General features: G+C 47.1%; 1 protein-coding gene across 1 annotated transcript in view; it reads right to left on the bottom strand.

Annotated features, from left to right (window-relative positions):
• TCERG1L (transcription elongation regulator 1 like) overlaps positions 1 to 19,632 on the bottom strand; it is a 62,660-nt gene that overhangs the window by 24,164 nt on the left and 18,864 nt on the right. Inside the window, exon 5 of the mRNA XM_042818689.1 lies at positions 6,358 to 6,483. Within this exon, the coding sequence (XP_042674623.1) occupies positions 6,358 to 6,483 (126 nt within the window). The remainder of the gene's footprint in view (positions 1 to 6,357; positions 6,484 to 19,632) is intronic.

Here is a 19,632-nt window from a genome sequence, read left to right as displayed (position 1 = left end):
CCCCTGCAAGCTGTGTGTCTTCCTCCCAAGCTCCCCATGGTCACAGCATCCAGCCTGGACAGCCACAAAGCCAGGCACATCCCAGGAACACTGCATCTTCAGCCAAGAGAACACCCAGGGTCCTGCTGGCAAAGACAACCAGGGGCAATGTGTTTGCCAACAGTGGCACAAGCCATGACAAAACTCCCATCAGAAAAGCTGTGTGAGGGAAGAAATGGTGCAGAAGGACACCTGAGAAGCAAGGATATTTCTCTCATTCTTCACTCTGTGAAGGAGAGGCACATCTACACACCTGGTTCAAATTCCACTCTGCTGATTCATTCCCGTGCTCCAAAACACAGCAGAGGACAGATGTGCTGTTTCCTCACATCCACCGAAGTACTTCACTCCCTTACCCTGAGCTGTGTTTTCCCACTGCTGATGTGGGCTGTGCAGCCACTGGGGCAGCTCTGCTGGAGGCCATCTGCAGAAATAACCCCCAAGAAAGAGCCCTGGAGGGCTCAGCACCTCCTGGTGACACAGCAGCAAAGCGCTGCCCTGACAGTGCAAAGCCCCAGTGCTGTCATGCAAAGAAGAAGCAGCTAAACATGCTGGGAAGGGAAGGGAAGGGAAGGGAAGGGAAGGAGCTAAACACTCGGATGATGCTTAAGAGACTTTGGGCTTATCTTTCTTTCAGCAGGGAAATCACATTAACCCCATTTGCAGCTCTGCCTCTTCCTATCTCCTTCTCTAATCCTAGAAAGAAAGGCTGTTTCAATGCCTTTACGTTCTTCATTACCATTCTGATTAAGAGGAAGCCAAGAGCTTTCATTCACCCACACACAGTGTATGCACACACGAGGAACAAGAGAACATATTTACCAAGCTGGCATCATTTGTTAACTTACATACAATAATAAAAACATATTAATGCCAGCTGATAGATTTAAGGAAACTACATGCAGGCTGGATGTGGCTCTGGGCAGCCTGGTCTGCTGGTTGGCAACCCTGCACACAGCAGGGTGGTTGAAACCATTTGATCATTGTGGTCCTTTTCAACCCAAGCCATTCTATGATTCTATTGCACACATGACATTTGGCAGAACCTGAAACACTGACAACTCAGTGCTGGCTTGGTGCAAAGGCAGGTAGCATAGGGGTAGCCCTACTGCTTCTGCTGCTGCTCTCACCCTGCTGGCTGCAGCTGCAGGTTATTTGCTGCATAGAGCCCAAGGGCAGCTGAGCTGACTGAACTGAAGTTGTGCAGCTGCTCTCACTCCCTGGGCCTTACACGGCTTCCCTGCAGAGATGCTCTGTGCTGGCAGTGCCTGAAGCAACCTCTCATTTCTTCTCCTTTGAAAAGCTCTCACATCATCTGGGCAGTGACCTCACAGAGGGATGTGGGTGCAGCACCTCTGCTTGAAACAGCATGGTCAGCACAGCACACCACTGTTCTACAGCACTGTTCATTAAGCATTCACACACGACATAGACTTTCCCAACATTGTGAATTTACATGAAATAAAATGGAAATTTAGAAAAATCTAAAAAAAGAAAGATGGGGGAGAAGTGCTCTAAGTCACTGCGCACATCGGGAGTCAATTCCTTTTATATCCACAGCAAATACTGAGGTGGTTTTCCAAAATTACTGTATCGAGAGACTGAAGTTGTAAGGCTGTGCCTCCCCAGCCAGCTCTGAGCCTCCAGGCACACTCCAGGCTCTGGGAGCATTCCCTGGGATGGGGCTGGGCAGAAAGATGAGGGGCTGCTTCTCCAGACACACTGGAAAGGCAACCGCAGCATCACCCTCCATGGGCAGCTGGTGCACATCGTTGCTCAGGGTTACTCTTTTCCCATTAATCAACCTTTTTGTTTCTCTTAAACTTACATGCATGAAATGCAGTGCAGGCAGGCAGTTAAGCCCTGTGACGTCCTTCCAACATAATCACACAGCAGTTTTGCCCCTAAACTTAGCAGTATAATTACCAGCGATGTGCTCGTGCCAGGCCTGCGTCAGGAAACCTGATGAAAGGGATTTCTCTGAGACTCCACGGCAGCCAGAGGACATGAATAATTCACAGAATGAAAAGTAGAGGTGAAGTAGGAAAATTATGCTACGTATATTGCCGCAGATGGAGGTGTGTGATGATAAACATGCTATTAAATGCAGAATTAGAGCAGGCTGATTCGCTCCGTGAAAAGATATGGACAAAGACAGAATCAAGCTTTGCTCTGCTAAGGGTTTTAGAGGCCAGACCTCTGTTACTCTCAATGGCAGTTTAAATAGGTTTAAAACGTTGACTCTAAATATTGCAAAGAATTGGGTTTACTTCAAGTGTACACTTTAGGCATTCAGTGTTTCATTTTTGCACTGAATACTTCCTTAAAGTGTCCATGCTGTAGGTTAGCCCCCAGGCTACCCTGGGCTGTCCCTGCTGCAGACATGCACACTTCTGTGCCCCACTCCCACAGATGTGGGTCCCACCTTCAACCCATCACAACCATTCAATGCAATGGGCATCTCCTGGTCTGCTCCTGCACATCTTATTTCACCCTCTGAGAAGTGTCTGCGTCTGCTTTGACACGTTCCACCGTGATCTGTCAAACTCCACTGTGCTTCCCTCCCTCCTTAAATGTCCCTCCTGGAGCAGTCTGTTGCCACTACAGCAATCTTTTCCCATTCACTCTGTTATTTTCCTGAAGATTTTGAACAGAAGCAGTAGGATGATGGCAGCACGTTCTTTGTCTGCTGTACCAAAGTGGGCTCCATGCCTGGTGCAGAGGTCCCAGACAAGCATCTCTCCTGGCTCCTCAGATACACAGCCTACACGCTCCCAGAGGTGACATTTGCCACTACTTTAACAACAGATATTCTATTTTAAAGGAGATCTACTGCCATATCCAGCACTTCCCCAGCAAACAAGCAAAGCACACATCATGCCACCCAACCCCCCCAGCATAGACTGCTCTGTGCTCCTGTCCCACAGCGTCCATGCAGCAGCACCAGACACCACGTGCATGGATACCCCTCAGCACTGGGAGCTGCGTGTGTGTGCTTCTGTGCAGCCTGCTTCTACCTGGGCTTGCTTGCTTGGGATGGAATTGTTCTCTTCAGAGTGCCTGGTACAATGCTCAGCTCTGGTTCTAAGAGAAAAATGATGCTGCTAGCAGCCTGATTTGGATAGCTGCAGCTGAGCAGAGCTGTACAGCCCAAGCCATCCCAGCCAATGGCCCAGGAAGCAAACAGAACAAGGGCAGATGACTGAAACTGGTCAAAGGGACACTTCATATCACAGGATGTGGAGCAGAAGGAGTTCTGAAGGGCTGGGAGTTCATCTCACACTATTCTGGGAGCTCACTGGGCATTGGTTGAGGGTGGTGAGCAATTGCTTGTGCATCACTTGTTATATACATTCATATATATATATCATAGATTCATAGAATGGCCCGGGTTGGAAGGGACCTCAAGAATCATGAAGATCCAACCCCCCACCACACGCAGGGCCACCAACCTCCACGTTTCATAGCAGCCCAGGCTGCCCAGAGCCCCATCCAATGGCCTTGAACACCTCCAGGGATGGACGGGGCATCACAGCCTCTCTGGGCAGCTGTTCCAGCACCTCACCACTCTCATAGCAAAGAGCTTCCCCCTGACATCTAACCTCAATCTGCCCTCCTTCATCTTAAAACCATTTCCCCTTGTCCTGCTGTTATCTACCCTTTCAGTGAGTTGACTTTGCTTATCCTCCTCCTATATGTAAACATAGTCATAACAATCATCCTTTTCTCTATCTTACTAAACAGTTTTATTTCAACCCATGAGCTCTACTTTGATTTTTTCAGTTCTTCTCCCCATCACATTGGATGGAGTGAATGACTGTGCAGTGCTGAGCCCCTCCGGGTTAAACCACAACAGGAAACAAATATGATTTGTACTTGGCATTAGATTTTTCCAGCTTCCATCACAAAATAAATGGTTACTGGAAGCCAGGACTGTTGTAGACTCTGTTTATTACCTCTGCCCCAGACATCCCAAAAAAATTTAATTTTGTCTTGAGGAAGGAAGAATTTTTTGTGCTATCATGAGCAGAATACAACTGCACTAAGTGTCCCTGAACACACAGCTTTTGTCTTTAGAAGCAAAGTCAGAAAAAAACTTATCTATACTGCAGAATGGAAGCACGGCTGGAATGTCCTGCAAAAGACATTTGTTGGCTTATTGTTCCTGCCATGGGCACTGCAAGCAGAGCATGGTGGCTCAGGATGCCATGTGCACAATGAAATGCTCAACTCAGGAGTTTACAGATTGACTGCATGGAGCTGATGCTCACCAGGCTGCCCAAACACAGCTCTCATACCCCACCAGCTTCCTTTCCTGGGCTACCTGGTGGCTGACACCTGAAATCACCTGCATTATTGCCAATTCCTCTTAATCGTCATTCTTTCTTTGATTGTTTTTCCACTGGAAATAACGACAGCTGATAGCATCCTGCAGAAGGGAGTGTCATCTCCTGAGAAATGTTACAGAAAAAACTCGAGTGAAATTGCTGTTCTTCTCTCAGTGCAGTCAGCAGGAAATCAAAGATGAATATCAGAGGAAGATGAATGCATTTTCAATTTTCAAGGGAAAGCCAAAAACAAACATAAAATTTTCATCCTATTTACATTACTTGTACACAAGGAAAAATACAGTGATTGCTCTTCCAAACCACTGGATGGGCTGTGAGCAACCTGGTCTGTAGGAGGTGTCGCTGCCTGCCAGAGGGGTTTAGAACTTGATCATCTTAGAGGTCCCTTCCAACCCAAAGCATTCTATGATTCTATGATTCATTCTATGAAAGCTCTCAGCAGTGTCACCCCTAGATTTTCTATTGGCTCACTCACCAAAGTCATTAAATATCAAAGGCTTCATACAACGCAGTCCTCATCCAGTGGATGGACAGATCAGGAGGGCTTGTGCAAGCCCACCAAAGGGGGGACAGCAGACACATTTGACATGAAATACATTACAAACCATGATTTCAGCTTCCCACAAGCAACAAAGGGCAGAACAGCGTGATTCTAGCACAGATCTGTTCTGGGCAGCCTGGTCTGGTGGTTGGCGACCCTGCGCATAGCAGGAGGTTGAAACTAGATGATCACTGTGGTCCTCTTCAACCCAGGCCTTTCTATGATTCTACAGTCTTTGTCTTTCCATCTGTGCATTTTTTATACAGTTCTAATATTTCTTCTGTTGCTCATTCCCAACAAGAAAGCAAGTCAACAGCACCTCAGTGGCTCTGGGGAGAACAAACAGGTCTTTGTAAATACTGTGGTGAAAAAAAGCAGGTGGTGTTTTGCAAAAGCAAACTGCGCCAAAGAGAAACTTTAAAACAAAGCATGTCAAAAGAACCATTTACGAACTTTCCTTCAGATTGATGTCTGTGTAATAATATTTTTGGAAAGTCTCAGAGCTGGAATGCTCAGCAAGGCAAATTCCACCGGCAGACCTGGCAGTGGGCAGCCCTGCCCTGGCACAGCTAACCCCAAAGTGTTTTTTCTGACACATCTACCTGAGCAGTGGGGAAGACCTGTATGGGCACAGAGGGCCAGAGAAGTGATAGCAGAACTGACAGCCCATAATTGCCTACGATGCCCAGCATGCGCCATGAGATGTGGCTCACAATGCACTCACCTTGCAAGCACACCTGCAGGGATCTTGCTGCCACCTCTCACCTCTGCCAACAGCTGCAGCTCCCCCCTGCAGGGGACAATCTGTCCAATCCAAATGCAGTCTCACCCCCACTCTCCAGCCCCCCACCAGAGCTTCTGTCTTCACCATAACAGCAGTACTGCAGAATTTCATCTTGCTAGGAAAGATGCTCCCAATTTTCTACCAAAATCTGAATTCTTTGATCCTGACTTGCAAGGAGTATACACAAATCCAAGCAAGGCCACGAGACTTCTCCCAGCTTTTAGGAACAGTGCTTGCTCCCTTTTGCAACACACACACACTGACGTGAGAATGAACAACACGGTTTTATCACACAGCACAGCATGCAGCATCGTTGGAGACATGAGCCAAGGAGCTTCAAGGAGCACCTATCCAAAAGAAACTGCTTTATCACCACAGACTTGTGAATGCCACTGGCATGGGAAACAGAAAGCCCAAGGACAGTGCAGAAATTGCCTTTTGTGTCACCAGATGCCAAACTGCTGCCAAGTGCCAGACTGAGCCAACAAAAGCTCTCACAGCTAGCTGCTGCAAATGCCAAAATCAGAGCCCATTTTGTAAGAGTTCCCTGTTACCATGCAGAGTGGAAAGCAGGGTTTGATCACAACACAGACACAGAGCATATGTCTCAGTGATAGAATCTGTCTACAGAAGCACGTACACACCTGTTAGTGTCTGCTCCATCAAGTTGGTTGCCATGATTGTCACAGCTGGTGCAGCCACAGCAGTCACCCTGGTGACTTGTGCTGGCATCAAAGGACCCAGTCGAGCATCCACTCTCGAGGCTGAACCTGCATTCAAACCACAGTGAAATCATGTTTTCTTTCCAGATGACACAAACAGCATCAAACAATGCACTTTTGTCAGCCTTATTTCTCAAAAGGGTTGTCCAACCTCCTGTGAACTCTCTGCCCCACACCCTTGGCAAGGCTAGAGGGACCAGGTCTGTGTTTGTACAAGTGAGTGGTCCAGCCTGAGCGCCCCATCCATTGGCTTTCAACAAATAAGCAGATATTGTGCATTAACACAGATGTGATCCTCAAAACAAGATGTACAAGGACATCTTAGTGCCTTCAGAAAAGACACACACAGCAGGATCAGTTTTCTTAATTAAGACTAAATAGCACACATCCATTTCCCATTATTGCTCACCACAATCCACCTGTGTCCCATCCCATCCATGGGAAATATTTTGCCAATAATTTCAAATACCAGCTTGATCCCAGTGAATCACAGCCTTCTCAAAGATGATTCACAAAACAGAAAATCACTGAACTGCTCAAATGCCTTATTCATGATAAATTAGCAACCCAGATTGCTGCTAAATTGATGCTAATTAAACTGCACTACTTAAACCTTGAGAATTTGTGGCTAGTGCCAGATTTGAGGTCAAATCTGGAGCATTGATTTCCCATTAACAGTGCATTCAGGCAGCACGTATTTTTCCAGAATTAAAGGACAACTTCCCACCATCTCAACTCAGACACGAATTCAGGTGCTCCATTAGCAGTCTCCATCTCCTGCTCACAAGCACCATTTCAAGGCTGAGTTGGCAGAATCATAGAATTGCTCAGGTTGGAAAAGACCTTGAAGATCATCAAGTCCAACCAACAGACGAGACACATCCCTAGTTTAAGGCAATCTGACAGTAACACCGTATTTCCCAGGTGTGATGCAGGCTGCAGAATGTACTGCCCTTCCATTTCACTGCAGACTCTGATACCATCAAAGAGTTCTCATCCAAACTTTTCTGCATTCTGCAGGATTTGGGATCATTTCTGGAACGTCCATTCTTTTTCTTCTTGTACTCTGCCCATTTCTTCACTGATCTTTGTTTCCCAGGTCCCAGCTGTCAAAGCAGATTGAACCCAGTTTTTACTAACATGAAAAACACCGATTGCTTCCCTGAATATAACATTTGGTTCTATTATAGCAATGGATACTTTGATACACTTTTTATTCCTCAAAACTGTACTCTTGGTTGTCACTTCAGTGAGAGCACAATAGGTAATTCCATGTGGCCTTTGGGGATGCAGGATTCAGCTTCTGGGAGAGGGGAGTTTCCCCTTCAAAGTGAGCATTCTGCAGACAGTGCTTGTGCTGCACGTCTCCATCCACACACAGCCAGGAGGACGTGCACCCTGAGCAGCGCTGCAGCACATCCACCCCCATGTTGTATTCTGTTGCCCTCCTCCTGAGGCATGAAAATCAGATGTAAGCAGACACCGAACGTTTGTATGGGCTTCTTACAGCCCTGCCAGAGCCAGGATGGCCAATGTGCCACCCGCACCCCGCAGGCAGCAGTTGCTGGGCTGACAGGAGCAGGCTGGCAGCTCCACCAGCTGTTGGCACGGCTGCAGCCAGAGGGACAGATGGCAAGGAGCCAGCGGGACTCCAGACAGAGGTAAGAATGTTGGACAAATAAATCCCTTCCAGGAGAGAAGCAGGACGGCGGGACGCCCGCTGTGCTCCCTGTAGCACAATGGCCATGGGAGCACTTCGAAGTTGGCCGCTCCTAAGGAGCCCATGAGCAGAAGCATCCCTTCATGTATGCAAACCTATGGCCGTCTGCAATTCCACAAATGAACCTGGAATAAGGTCACGATGTGCTGAGCTGTCTCCCTATGGATGGACATACAGCACTGCGTATCAGCTCAGCTTTTATCCATCAAACACACACTGCACGTTGAAGCATGGCTCTGCTCTGTGCAGCTTTAACTGTCTCTTTGCAGTGATTTATGATCATCTGGAGGAAAAATAAAATGATCAGTGCGTCTTTCAATGTGATGGAAGCAATTAGCTCAGAGCTTCCACCCGTATTTGACTCAAGTATATACATAGATACATATACACATACGTATAGATATTTTTAACACATGCAGATCAGGCTCAATGGCTTACTTCAATTATAACTTATGCCTGCTAAATAAGCTCGAATGATTTAAGGCAATCATAAACTTTAAGAAATAAATATTTATGCTTTCTAGTACTTTGTGCTCACGAAAAAGCAGTCTTTGCAATAGATGGATTTGGAATACAAATAAACTCGGTGGATTTCACTGAATGCCATAATGCAATATAAGCTTTCAATATGAACTCCACATAACCTGGGCTGGAATAATACCCAAATACCAGCCACAAAGAACCTGGCACATTTCTGGATACCCTTAAAGCCAAGGAGCACCCACCCATAAGTTTTGTGTTTGGAAACACCTCTCCATTTTAAAAATTATTTCAGTGCAAATGCACTTTACTGTCATTTAAAAAGCTAAGCAGCCTGTATCTCAGTGTAACCATGATGACATTGCAAGGACAGAGGAGGACTAAGGCAGGTGAGAGCAGCCTGGGTACCCGAGCACCCAGAGAGAGTGGCCCCAGTGCAGCTACAGCTGCACAGGGGTGGAGAAGGAAGAGAAAAAGTTGTGAATGAAGGAGGAAGATCTTACAGAAACAATCACTGGAAGTTTCTCACTGGGAGATCCAAAACACAACAGCAGAGACAGAGCAAGCAGAACGAGGCATCACCCTGTGGCGGCTAAGGAGGAAAATTGGCTCATCCCCAAACAAAAACTGCTTTCCTCCCCTAATTTCTGCAGAATGCAGGCAGTGATGCTGATGGGATCCCTGCAGTGGACAGATAAGTGGTTAATCTTTCCACTACTTGCAGGCACAGCAGCTTTGGTGTCAGCTGCATCTCCTGCTCCTTGGTCAGCTCACAACATGGGAAGCTGGCCTGGCTGGGGCTGCTTATAGCTGTGCTGGTCCTACTGGGAATGGTTATAGCTGTACTGGCCCTGGGACAGCCATAGTGGACAGCCCAGTTACCAAGCACACCTGACCTGTCATTGTCCATCACTGCTCGCACAGCCCAAGAACTGAATGGGAAATTCCCAGCTGTGCTTGTTCTGCAGCAGAGAATGCTGTCCCCATATATGCACCAGGGGACACATCAAGTTGGGCAGCACCAGGCAAACAGGAGGAGCAACTTTCAATTACACAAATGCCATTCCTCTAGCTTCACAGGTTCCTCTTCTGTTAAACTTCCTAAATGCAATGATACTTTACAAAACCTGTGCTCCTTGAAGCACCCACAGGAATGGTGTTACCAGAATTCATGCGCTGTACCTCTGCTTCACGAATGGAGTCAGCCTCAAAGCACCATGGTGGTGGCACAGGAAGCAGCATGCAGTCACCCGCACATCCCAGTGCATTTCCCAGCCTACGGGATGGCAAAGCCAGGTGACATCAACAGGAGTTCCTAAAACTCAGCTCCACTATTGGGGCATGCTTGTTTCAGGAGCAGGGTACCTCAGAGCTGGGAGCAGCAGGATCCTCCCACCAGCTGTACCCTGCTTGTCACAGGGTGCTGCTTGGGGAAGCTGCATGCTCCCGGGCAGGGCTCCTCTGGGATGTCTCCTCACCAGAACACAAAGAAAGGATCATCCCTTGTGTTCTTCTTCATTTAGAAACATCTGCCTGTATTCACTGCATTCTGCTGCTAAGAGAAAACAAAGATAAGAGCATTTATTTTGACTAGGATGAAATGACAGCAGGCATGTCCTCAATAAATCATGCCAATAAGAGAGAGGCAAAGCAATTACTCAAAGCAGACTGGAGCTGCCTGAGACAGGAGGAGCCTCCTGTGCAGAACTAAGGGAGGAAAGTGACTGTTGCTGCCCAGGCCCTGCACCACAGCCAGAGCATCCCCAGGCATGCAGGCAGCATCCTGCTTCCAGAGCTCAGAGGATGGAGCTAACCTTCACACCACTCAGCAGCAGCAAATAGAACTGATTGAGAAAGAAAGAACAGGGTTCCACTGCTCAGCCACTTTGCAGCCAGCCTGGTACCTCCAGAGCACGAAAAAATGCAACTGATTACAACCATCCATTGGCTCATTCCCTAAACAAAACCAGTAATCCATGGTGGAAGCCAGAGTGCTGCCACTGCAGCTCTTCCTTGCTACAGTCTGAGCTGCTAAGAGAGTCAGTGCCTGCCAGCCAACAGCCAGACACACACACTGCTGCCCTGCCAAGAGCCTTCCTCATCCTCCTCAACCTCCTCCTCCTCAGGCATTGAGGGCTGCACCCCACAGCCACGCTGTGCAGGATAAGCCCTGTGCCTCCTGCACTGCAGGACCAGGAACTCGTGAGAAGTGAAAACCTCCATGCCCTTGCTGCTAAAACCCATACTAAAATGTTGGTGTTCTTACTGAAAAGTTTTCATTGTCAGTGGAGGCAATGGAATCACATAGACAGCCTCGGAAAAAGGACAAGATCGTGAACGTTTGCTCCTACTTAAAAAAGAATCATAGAATCATTAAGGTTGGAAAAGCCCTCTGAGATCCCCAGCATCAGCCCACCCGCCGTGCCCCCTGCCCACATCCCCCAGTGCCACATCCCCACAGATGTTCCCTCCAGGGACAGGGACTCCCCCACCTGGGCAGCCTGATCTCCTTCTGAGAAGGAATTTTTCCTTTATCCTCATAGTTCAGGAGCAGAAGACAACATCTGGATCACCTTTGGCGTTTTTGAGATGACAAAATATTTCAGTGAGACTGAGCCCAAGAATGTGATTTTCAAAAGTGTTCCCATCACGGAAGAGTAGAAAATCCATTAACAGCACAATTTTGTTGACTTTCAAGTCACCGATGCAACACTGAAAATCCCAGAGTTAATAACAAGCCCAGCAGGTACTCCACAATATATTTATTTCTAAGTCAAATATGAGCTGCAATGGTTCTTTTTTACATCCAAATTGAAACGTAATGAGAGAATGTATTAACAAAGAGCATTAAATATTCAGTGCTCAGGTTGTGCATGGGGAAGGCTTTGCCTAAGAGCTTCCAAGGGCCCGCGTTGCGGTGCTGATGGCACATGGGCTCTTGCCCTTTGGATACCAGTCAGTATAATTCCTCTCCTGCATGAAAGAAACCAGCTACCCAAACCTAGAACTGCCCAAAGCAGGACATACACATTAAATACACAGTTCTAATGTTGAATCTAAAATGCTCAGAAGAGCTTTGCTCATAGAAGCAGACCTAGCTGCCATTTCTCCTTGCAGTAAGTACAGAGAGAAAGCAATTCTTGTGGGATGCAAGCACATCACCCTTAAATACTCTTGAACTTGTCATCAATTCCTCACTTGTCATTGATAACAACCACAAAGTCTTGTAACATCACAGAGCAGATGAACTCAGTGCAGTGAAACCCAATGGGACCAGAGGAGGAACCCCAGGTTTCCTCTGTGTCCCAGGGGTCAGAATGGGGCTCCAGATTTCCTGGTGCAGACTCTAACCTGTGCACAGCAAACCAGGAAGCACTCATTATTACAGAATGATAGAATGGTTTGGGTTGGATGGGACCTCATGAAGCTCCAACCCCCCCCCAGCACAGGCAGGGCTACAAATTTCCACATTTCATAGCAGCCCAGGCTGCCCAGGGCCCCATCCAACCTGGCCTTGAACACCTGCAGGGATGGACAGGGCATCACAGCCTCTCTGGGCAGCTGCTCCAGCACCTCACCGCTCTCATAGCAAAGAACTTCTCCTTGATATCCAACCTCAATCTTCCCTCCTTCTTAAAACCATTTCCCCTTGTCCTGCCAGACAGGACACATCACGGAGTGTAACATCAAATTAAGGGAAAACAAAACCAACAAGCAACTCTTGCACATAAAAAAACAGCCAGAAGTGCTGCAGACTGACAGCTGCACAGCTCCCACTGACTGCATGGAGATCCTCACTACAAAACGACTCTTAATTTACAAACCAAAAACGTGTGCTGTAGTTCTGTATCCACACAACCTTAGGATGGGCACGCTGCACCCAAGTCTGCACCAGCCAACCTGCTGTGATACAGAACCCACGTTGCTTTGTGGCTGCTTGCAGCAGGGACCTTGGGAACACCAGTACCTGGTAATACAGAGAATTGTTCATTTTTCTGGGATCCATCAACCCATTTGCAACACCTGCAGAAATGTGCTGGCTTCCCAGCTACTGAGCAGCAGTTGCTCTCCTCAAATTGAACTCACCACTACACAAACATTTATTGAAAGACAAGAATGAGCAACAGAACACTTTGTGTGGGCATCTTCTGTGGTAGCAGAAAGAATTTCCTGTAGAAGTGCCTCAGAAGGATTAGGAACAAAAGAGATGCTCCTTGCCCCAGAGCCACCTATGGCAACAGCTGCCTGAAGGAGCTCCTGACTCCCAGATCTGGCTCCCAGCAAGAGCAGAACAGGTTGGCTCTGGCTGCTGGAAAAACAGGCATAATTTCAGAAGCATGAAGAGTCCTCTGTCAATCATGGAAAATACTGGTACCCAAAGCCAGAAGGATTTCAACCAGCTTCCATGTTTTCAACTTAAACAAGTACTAGAAGCAAGGATAGATGCTTTTTGGATTTCAGATTTGATCCCAGACAGATGAGGAGCCACAATGGCCAGCATGCCGTGCTTCCAAGATGAGCAGCCACCTTTGTACGGTGGTAGCTCCAGTGGAAAGCACTACTATGTGGAAACAAGTAAACAAAGTAAGTGTTGTAATTCTTCAGTAGTTCTAATTGCACTCAATGCTTATCCCAAAATCACAGAATTCTGTAATTTACAGTCATTAGGATCAGTTAAGATGCTCTCCATGAACTACCCAGGGAGCTATCTGAATCTCAGCCCACTCCATTAGCTCGCTTCCTTCCACAGGCAGCCACTGCAGCTGGCTCCCATGGCTGGGTTCCTGCAGGAGTTCTGCAGCACAGACCTCACTTTGCCCATAGCTACTGGAAGAGGAGCAGCTTCAGGATGCAAGAGTGACTTCCAACAGGCTCTGGGATGCCTCTGATGAAGTGGAACTGCATGGGAAGCATTCCTATGAATTGTGTGAATGTCCAGCAAAACATACCCAGATAATTAATTTCTTTCCTGGATCCATTTGGTGATGCAAAACAATGTGGGAAAGGCAACCAGATGCGACCTCATAGGACTAAGAGAAAACTTATGTGAAGGAGTGATTCCAGTTGTTTGTTTCCCACCATTAATATCCACTCCAATCTCCCTTACACTGCACGTGGCAGAAGGCAAAAAGGGCACAAGAACACATCTATGACATACACACTCAAGCTGTAGTAGGAAGACAGCTCCTGGTGAACCACTGAATTCAGAGGAATGGAGCACAGCATCCCTGCCTCCCCCCATCAGCCTGGGAGCTGCTTGGCCACCCTGGGCTGGAAGAAGAATGAACACTTCTTTGTGTCTGAGCATCAGAATTATTCACAGATGCTATGGAAGCACTTGGGGAATCCTAAGATGTGAATCACAAGTCAGGATTCTCTTTTTTCTATTTTTTTTTCTTTTTTTTTCTCCTAAAGATTAAGTTGTAACTGAGATAAAATAAGCGATCTGAAGGCCTCAGGTAGGCAGGGATCGCCAGTAGAATACCCTCACCTCCACTGCCAGCCCTTAAATGAGGTCTGGAAGGGGTGAATCCTGGTTCCATCCATCAGTCACTCAGCTGCACTGCATGTACCTGAGCTCCCCTGGGCTGGCCCTGCCTTCCCGCCAGGTGCTCCATCAGTGCTTCAAGCCACGTCTTTGTATCTCTGCTACACTCACAAAGAACACCCCAAAATGCTATGCCAACCCAAGCTGCCACAGGGTCTGCCAGCAGAAAGCATGCCCAGATTCAGGCCAGCAGGGCTGCTATGTGCCCTAGGCACCACTGAGATGCAGCAGGGCGAGCTGTGCCATTCAGGGCTGAATGCTTACAGTGACTCAAGGGGCTGCCAAAACTGTGCTGCTGCTGTGGTTGCTTGGAGGAAAATCCTCAGAGATCCTTTATACTTCCAGTTGTGTTTTCGTTGTCAGAGAAACACTGCCTTAAATCGAATCTCAGCAGCACTTTGTTTTCATAAAAGAGTGATGCACAAAACAGAAAAATGAAGTGCTAAGAGAAACTTAAGAAATTAAAAGTAAAGAAAAGTGCCTTCATGATTTTCATTTTTGGGGCAATCATCGCTTGTTCTCTTAAAGATAAAATCAAAAATAAATTATCATGTCAGAACGCTGGCGAGCTGCGTGTCACTATCAGTTTCAGATAATTAAGTGTGATGTATTTTGGAGCAGAGCCAAATGCTGATAACGCGGCAATTACTTCCACAGAGCCCAGTCAAAATCACATAACGCTCTCCTCCTGCATCTTCATTACTGTCTTGCTTTAAACTTGGGGTTTAAATTATCTCAAGAGCTTCCAAAAAAGCGAAGGCACGACTTCGCAGAGCTGAGGAGCTACGGCTGTGCTGCAGGCTTGGGGCCGTACCATGGCCATCCAAACCAACCCACACTCATCTTTTCTTCTGAAACACAGCAGCTGTCCTCATACCCACAGAACAAGCTCAGGCTGCACTGCACGACTGCAGATTACAGAGCTACTCTATAATGTATAATTTTCATTCTCTGTGATTTGAAGAGGACAATTGATTTCTAGGGAAGAAGAGAAAATACGATTTCATCTTGTTTCATGCAAGCAGATATTTACAAAATACAAATCATCAAGACAGCATGGCTGCAAGCGTTAGATTACAATTTGCATTAGACTGGCATTGTTTTACATTACTTCTCTTCTACTAAAGGCTATCCCAAAAACTGTTTCCTTCAAAAGGATCTGTTTTGGTATCAAATGTATGTCACACATGTAAGATACCAATTTGGGGAAAAGGAGAGGAAAATCAGCCGTTTTACTTTTGGGACGAGACCTTCAGCTGCTGTCTTCCAGCTGGGATTCCCACCAGCCTGAGCCTTACAGGATGACAACACTGCAGCCCATAACATGCTGCCACGACTTCTCCTTCAGAAAAAAATCTCTCAGTACAAACCCTATGAAAACAACACCGAAGGAGGACGCAGGAATCACAGAGTTATTAAGGCTGGAAAAGCTCTCTGCGACCCCGCCATGCCCACTGCTCACATCCCTCAGTGCCACATCCCTGTGGTTCTGAACTCCTCCATGGACAGGGACTTGGGCACCGTGCTCTCTCTGGTTATACCCAACCCACCACACAGCAAGTCCAAAGGCCTTTCTCTAAATTTTCCATTCTCCTTTACCCAAACTCCAAACTTACGTTTCCCTACTAGGAAGGCACCCTGGCTGTGCCCCAGCTCCCACTGCAGGCAGAGCTCCTGCCCCAGAGCCATGCTGGGGATGGGCTGACAGTCAAACCTGATGATCTTAGAGGTCTTTTCCAGCCTTAAAGATCCTATAATTCTACGGACAGACAGAAGCTCAGCAAACACTTCAGTAAATCTGCAGCAAAAGCATGAAATGTCAGCTCACATCTTCAGCCAATGAACAGCGATAGGGAAAGACCCCTTCTATCCTTTTGGCTGTTTTGCCTCCTTCGAGCAATCTACTTTTGTTGTTTTTAATTTCCAGCGGATGGAGAGAGAAAGAAATCAAATCAAAGTGAATTCAAAGAGAAGTCAAAAGGAGTCGTAAAACTTAAATGTTTACAGCTAAATTGCCCCTGTTCAGTCTTCTATATATATACATATATACCCCCACATATAAGGTGTGCTGTATTGTCCATGCTTGTAAACAGCATCTAGGTTAAAAAACAACCAGAAACCCAAGGACAGGTCTGCAGGAGGGCTCAGGAATTGGCTGCAGAGCCCAGTGTTTCTGCAGGAGCTCTGCTGCTGCCCACCCATATTCATCATTCAGAAGCTGTTAATTGCAGGCTGTTAAAACGCTAATTGCTTTTCAAAGTCTTGCTGCCACATTCGGGATCACAGAGGTTTCCTGATTTAAGAGTTCTCCTAGGAATTATTGCAGAGGGCTTTTTGTTCCCACCCTCCTTGCCTTGGGGGGGCAGTTCTGCCCCGCTGCCAGCACCCATCTCCAGACGATGGCTGAGCCCACCTGGAACCTCGGCACCCGGCATCTGCAGGGCTGGGCACAGACACCTCCCAGCTCTGGATGAGCTTTGACTTTTGAAACGAGGAAGAGCTTCTGTACCATCAGCATAACAGAGCACTGGCACAGGCTGCCCACAAAGGGGGTGGATTCTCCTTCTCTGGAGCAATTCATAACCCACCTGGACACTGTCATGCAACTTACTGTAGGGAACCTGCTTTAACAGGGGCATCTCCAGAGGTCCCTTTCAAGTTCTGCAATGCTGGCATTCTTTGATAATGGCATTAAAAGTGACTTATTTAATAATAAAATCTTCAAGAGCTTCAACCCCACGTTTAGAAAAGGAAGCAACACAGATCCCCAAGCCTCTACTGGAGCTGCTGTGCTTCTGCCCAGCCTGACAGACCCTGGGCCATCATGATGCTGCAGATATTCAGCTCAGCATTGGAGCCCTATTTCAGGCAGCTGGAAAATACCAACCTTGCCCAGAGTTTTCTGTACTCTATTCTCAAGACAAACAATAGAATACAGAAGATAGATATCCAACTTCTGAGCTGTTAGGGATCGACTTCCCACTCACAGTCACAAGGATGGAGCTCCCAAACCCCACTCCACTCCTCTGCCAGCTCCAGCGCTCCATGGGCACGGATGGGCACCACCAAAGACACCCCTAAAATTCCAGCTCAGGGACAAATCTCAGTATGTTTAGCAACAGAGCTTTTGAACAGCATTTCAAGAGGGCTTCTAAACAGCTATATACATCAAGTATGAAATTAGATTCCCTAGTCCTACTTTCATTAATTAACTCACTGAACCTGTTTCAGTAATCACAGCCATGCAGCAGTGGGAGTAGGAGATTCGTGGTCAAGCCAGGCACCGACTCACCTACCTGTCCATGCTAAACCATGCTGATGTTCCTCCCTTCACAACCAGCACCACTGGCAGTGGTGGCCTTGCCTGAGCATCTCATCTTACCTTGTGTTCAGCACTGCGTGTTCACAGAGGGAATGCATGTGGTGCTGAGTGTCTGTCCTACAACAGCAGCACAGACAGCTTTATCCTTTTCAAAGCGATTCCAGCCTCCTGAAACTAAGCAACCCAAAGAATGAATCCCTCTGGAAAGCAAACAACGTGCTAATGCCAAAAAACATTCCACTGCCATCCACCCTGCAAAATTCTCTTAGCCCACAGTAAACAGCATGCACCTGCCAGAGCAAATCAAGGTGAGGATGCAGTATTTGTGCAACATCACACAAATGTCAAACTGCTCACTTGTTAAAGAGGAATGAAGCCAGGATGCTTGTTTGGAGCCATTCACAAAGCCCACTGGGCTATATCATCCCCTAGATTTACCATGAAAATAAGCTGTGTGTGAAGTGAAACAGGGCTTTTCTGCTCACCTATTGTCCCTTTATGTTCAAAGACTTTTTCCTCTTCTGTACTCAATCAGAACAACCAGCAGAAGCCAGCATGAGTCAACTGCCCCAGCACACAGGGACAGCACTTGATGCCTGTGTCCCCATGTCCCCAGCTGTCACAATTCTCCTGGTGCCTCCACCCCATGTCAGGCAGCACAGTAAGCATCCATTAGTTCTGCCATTGTTCCTTACAAAGCCAGACCTAAACAGCACGTGGTCAACATTTTAATTAATTACTGACGTATAGAATAACTCAATCAATAATGCTGATATGTTAGAATCAGTAACAGACACACCTGAGCTCCCTGCTGTAGACTTTTTAGAGATTACTTCCCCTTAATTCCCCCCCACAAAGGGCATGATCAGGGCACTGCTCCTCACTCTGCAGCAGAGCACAAATTAGGTGTAACCAATAGATCACAGCAGCACAAGCGATGCTGTGGTTTTCCAGCAGTGGTTCCTGTGTGTTCCTGTGATGTGTCAAACTGCACCACAGCCATTCCAGCACCGCTGGTTCCACAACTCTCAGGATGAAAGACAAGTCAGTGTGGGTTGATCAGACTGTTCCTCTGTTTCTCCTTACAAATGTGGACCCTCCCAGCCAAGAGTCTCTGAACCAGGCACTGCAGGGATGGCTCTGTGCCATCTGATGATTCCTCACTGATCCTCTCACTGTGTCACAAATCAGCTGAATGCTGCAAGGATTAAGGAAAAGTCACCTTTATTCCCACATGCTGTTATGTGTGAGACAAGAGCTAGAGCTACATGAAAGGACAGGATCATAGAACCATACACGATCCCGAGTTGGAAGGGACACATAAGGATCATTGAGTCCAATTCCTGGATGTGAGACAGCAATTTGCACATGGGGAGGTTTAGCTTGGAAGCCAGAATGAATTCCTTCACAGAAGAGTGCTCAGGCCCTGGAATGGGCTGCCCTGGGCAGCAGTGCAGCTCCCATCCCTGCAAGAATAGAGGAGAAGTGTGGACACAGCACTCAGGGACATGGCTTAGCTGTGGCCTTGTAGTGCCAGGTGGATGGCTGGGCTTGATCTCAGAGATCTTTTCCTATCTGAATGACTCTATGGAACTAGAAACTGGAGGATAAAGATGTGAGAGTGCAACCAGCAGCATCCCGTGCCAAACACCACCCTGCTTGCCTGCAGGGCACCCAGCTGAAGGTCCCCATCCCCGTGGCCAGCACAGAGCAATAAGGACAGCAGTGTGAGCCACAGGGCAGGGGACACAGCTCAGCCACTCTGAGTGCTCCATTAACACATTCACATTCTGTAAAACTTCCCTGATTTATTTCCATATGAAATATTTCTCCTTATGAAAACCAATTCCAGCATAAAAACCTCAATCTTTTAGTTTAATAGGATGTAATTCTGGAAGAATACAATAAATTACGCAGCAACAAACCTTTGGAACTTCAACTTTGTCTCTGTCATATCAGAGCAATTATTTCTGCATGACCCAATCCTTTGTATTTCAGAGAAAAATCTTCCAACCCTTATTTATTTCTGGGAGGATTCGAGTTACAAATTACCTTTGGAATTCCAAAGTCAGTAACACAGAAATGTGGTTCCATCTTTCCCCCCCATGTGTTCCCTCAGCTCTTCAG

This window comes from Centrocercus urophasianus, unplaced genomic scaffold (assembly GCF_019232065.1).
Source record: "Centrocercus urophasianus isolate 14NV4802_14NV808 unplaced genomic scaffold, USGS_Curo_1.0 seq_17, whole genome shotgun sequence".
Taxonomy (NCBI): Eukaryota; Metazoa; Chordata; class Aves; order Galliformes; family Phasianidae; genus Centrocercus; species Centrocercus urophasianus.
Note: the sequence above shows the minus strand (reverse complement) of the source record. Positions and strands in the feature narration are given on the sequence as shown.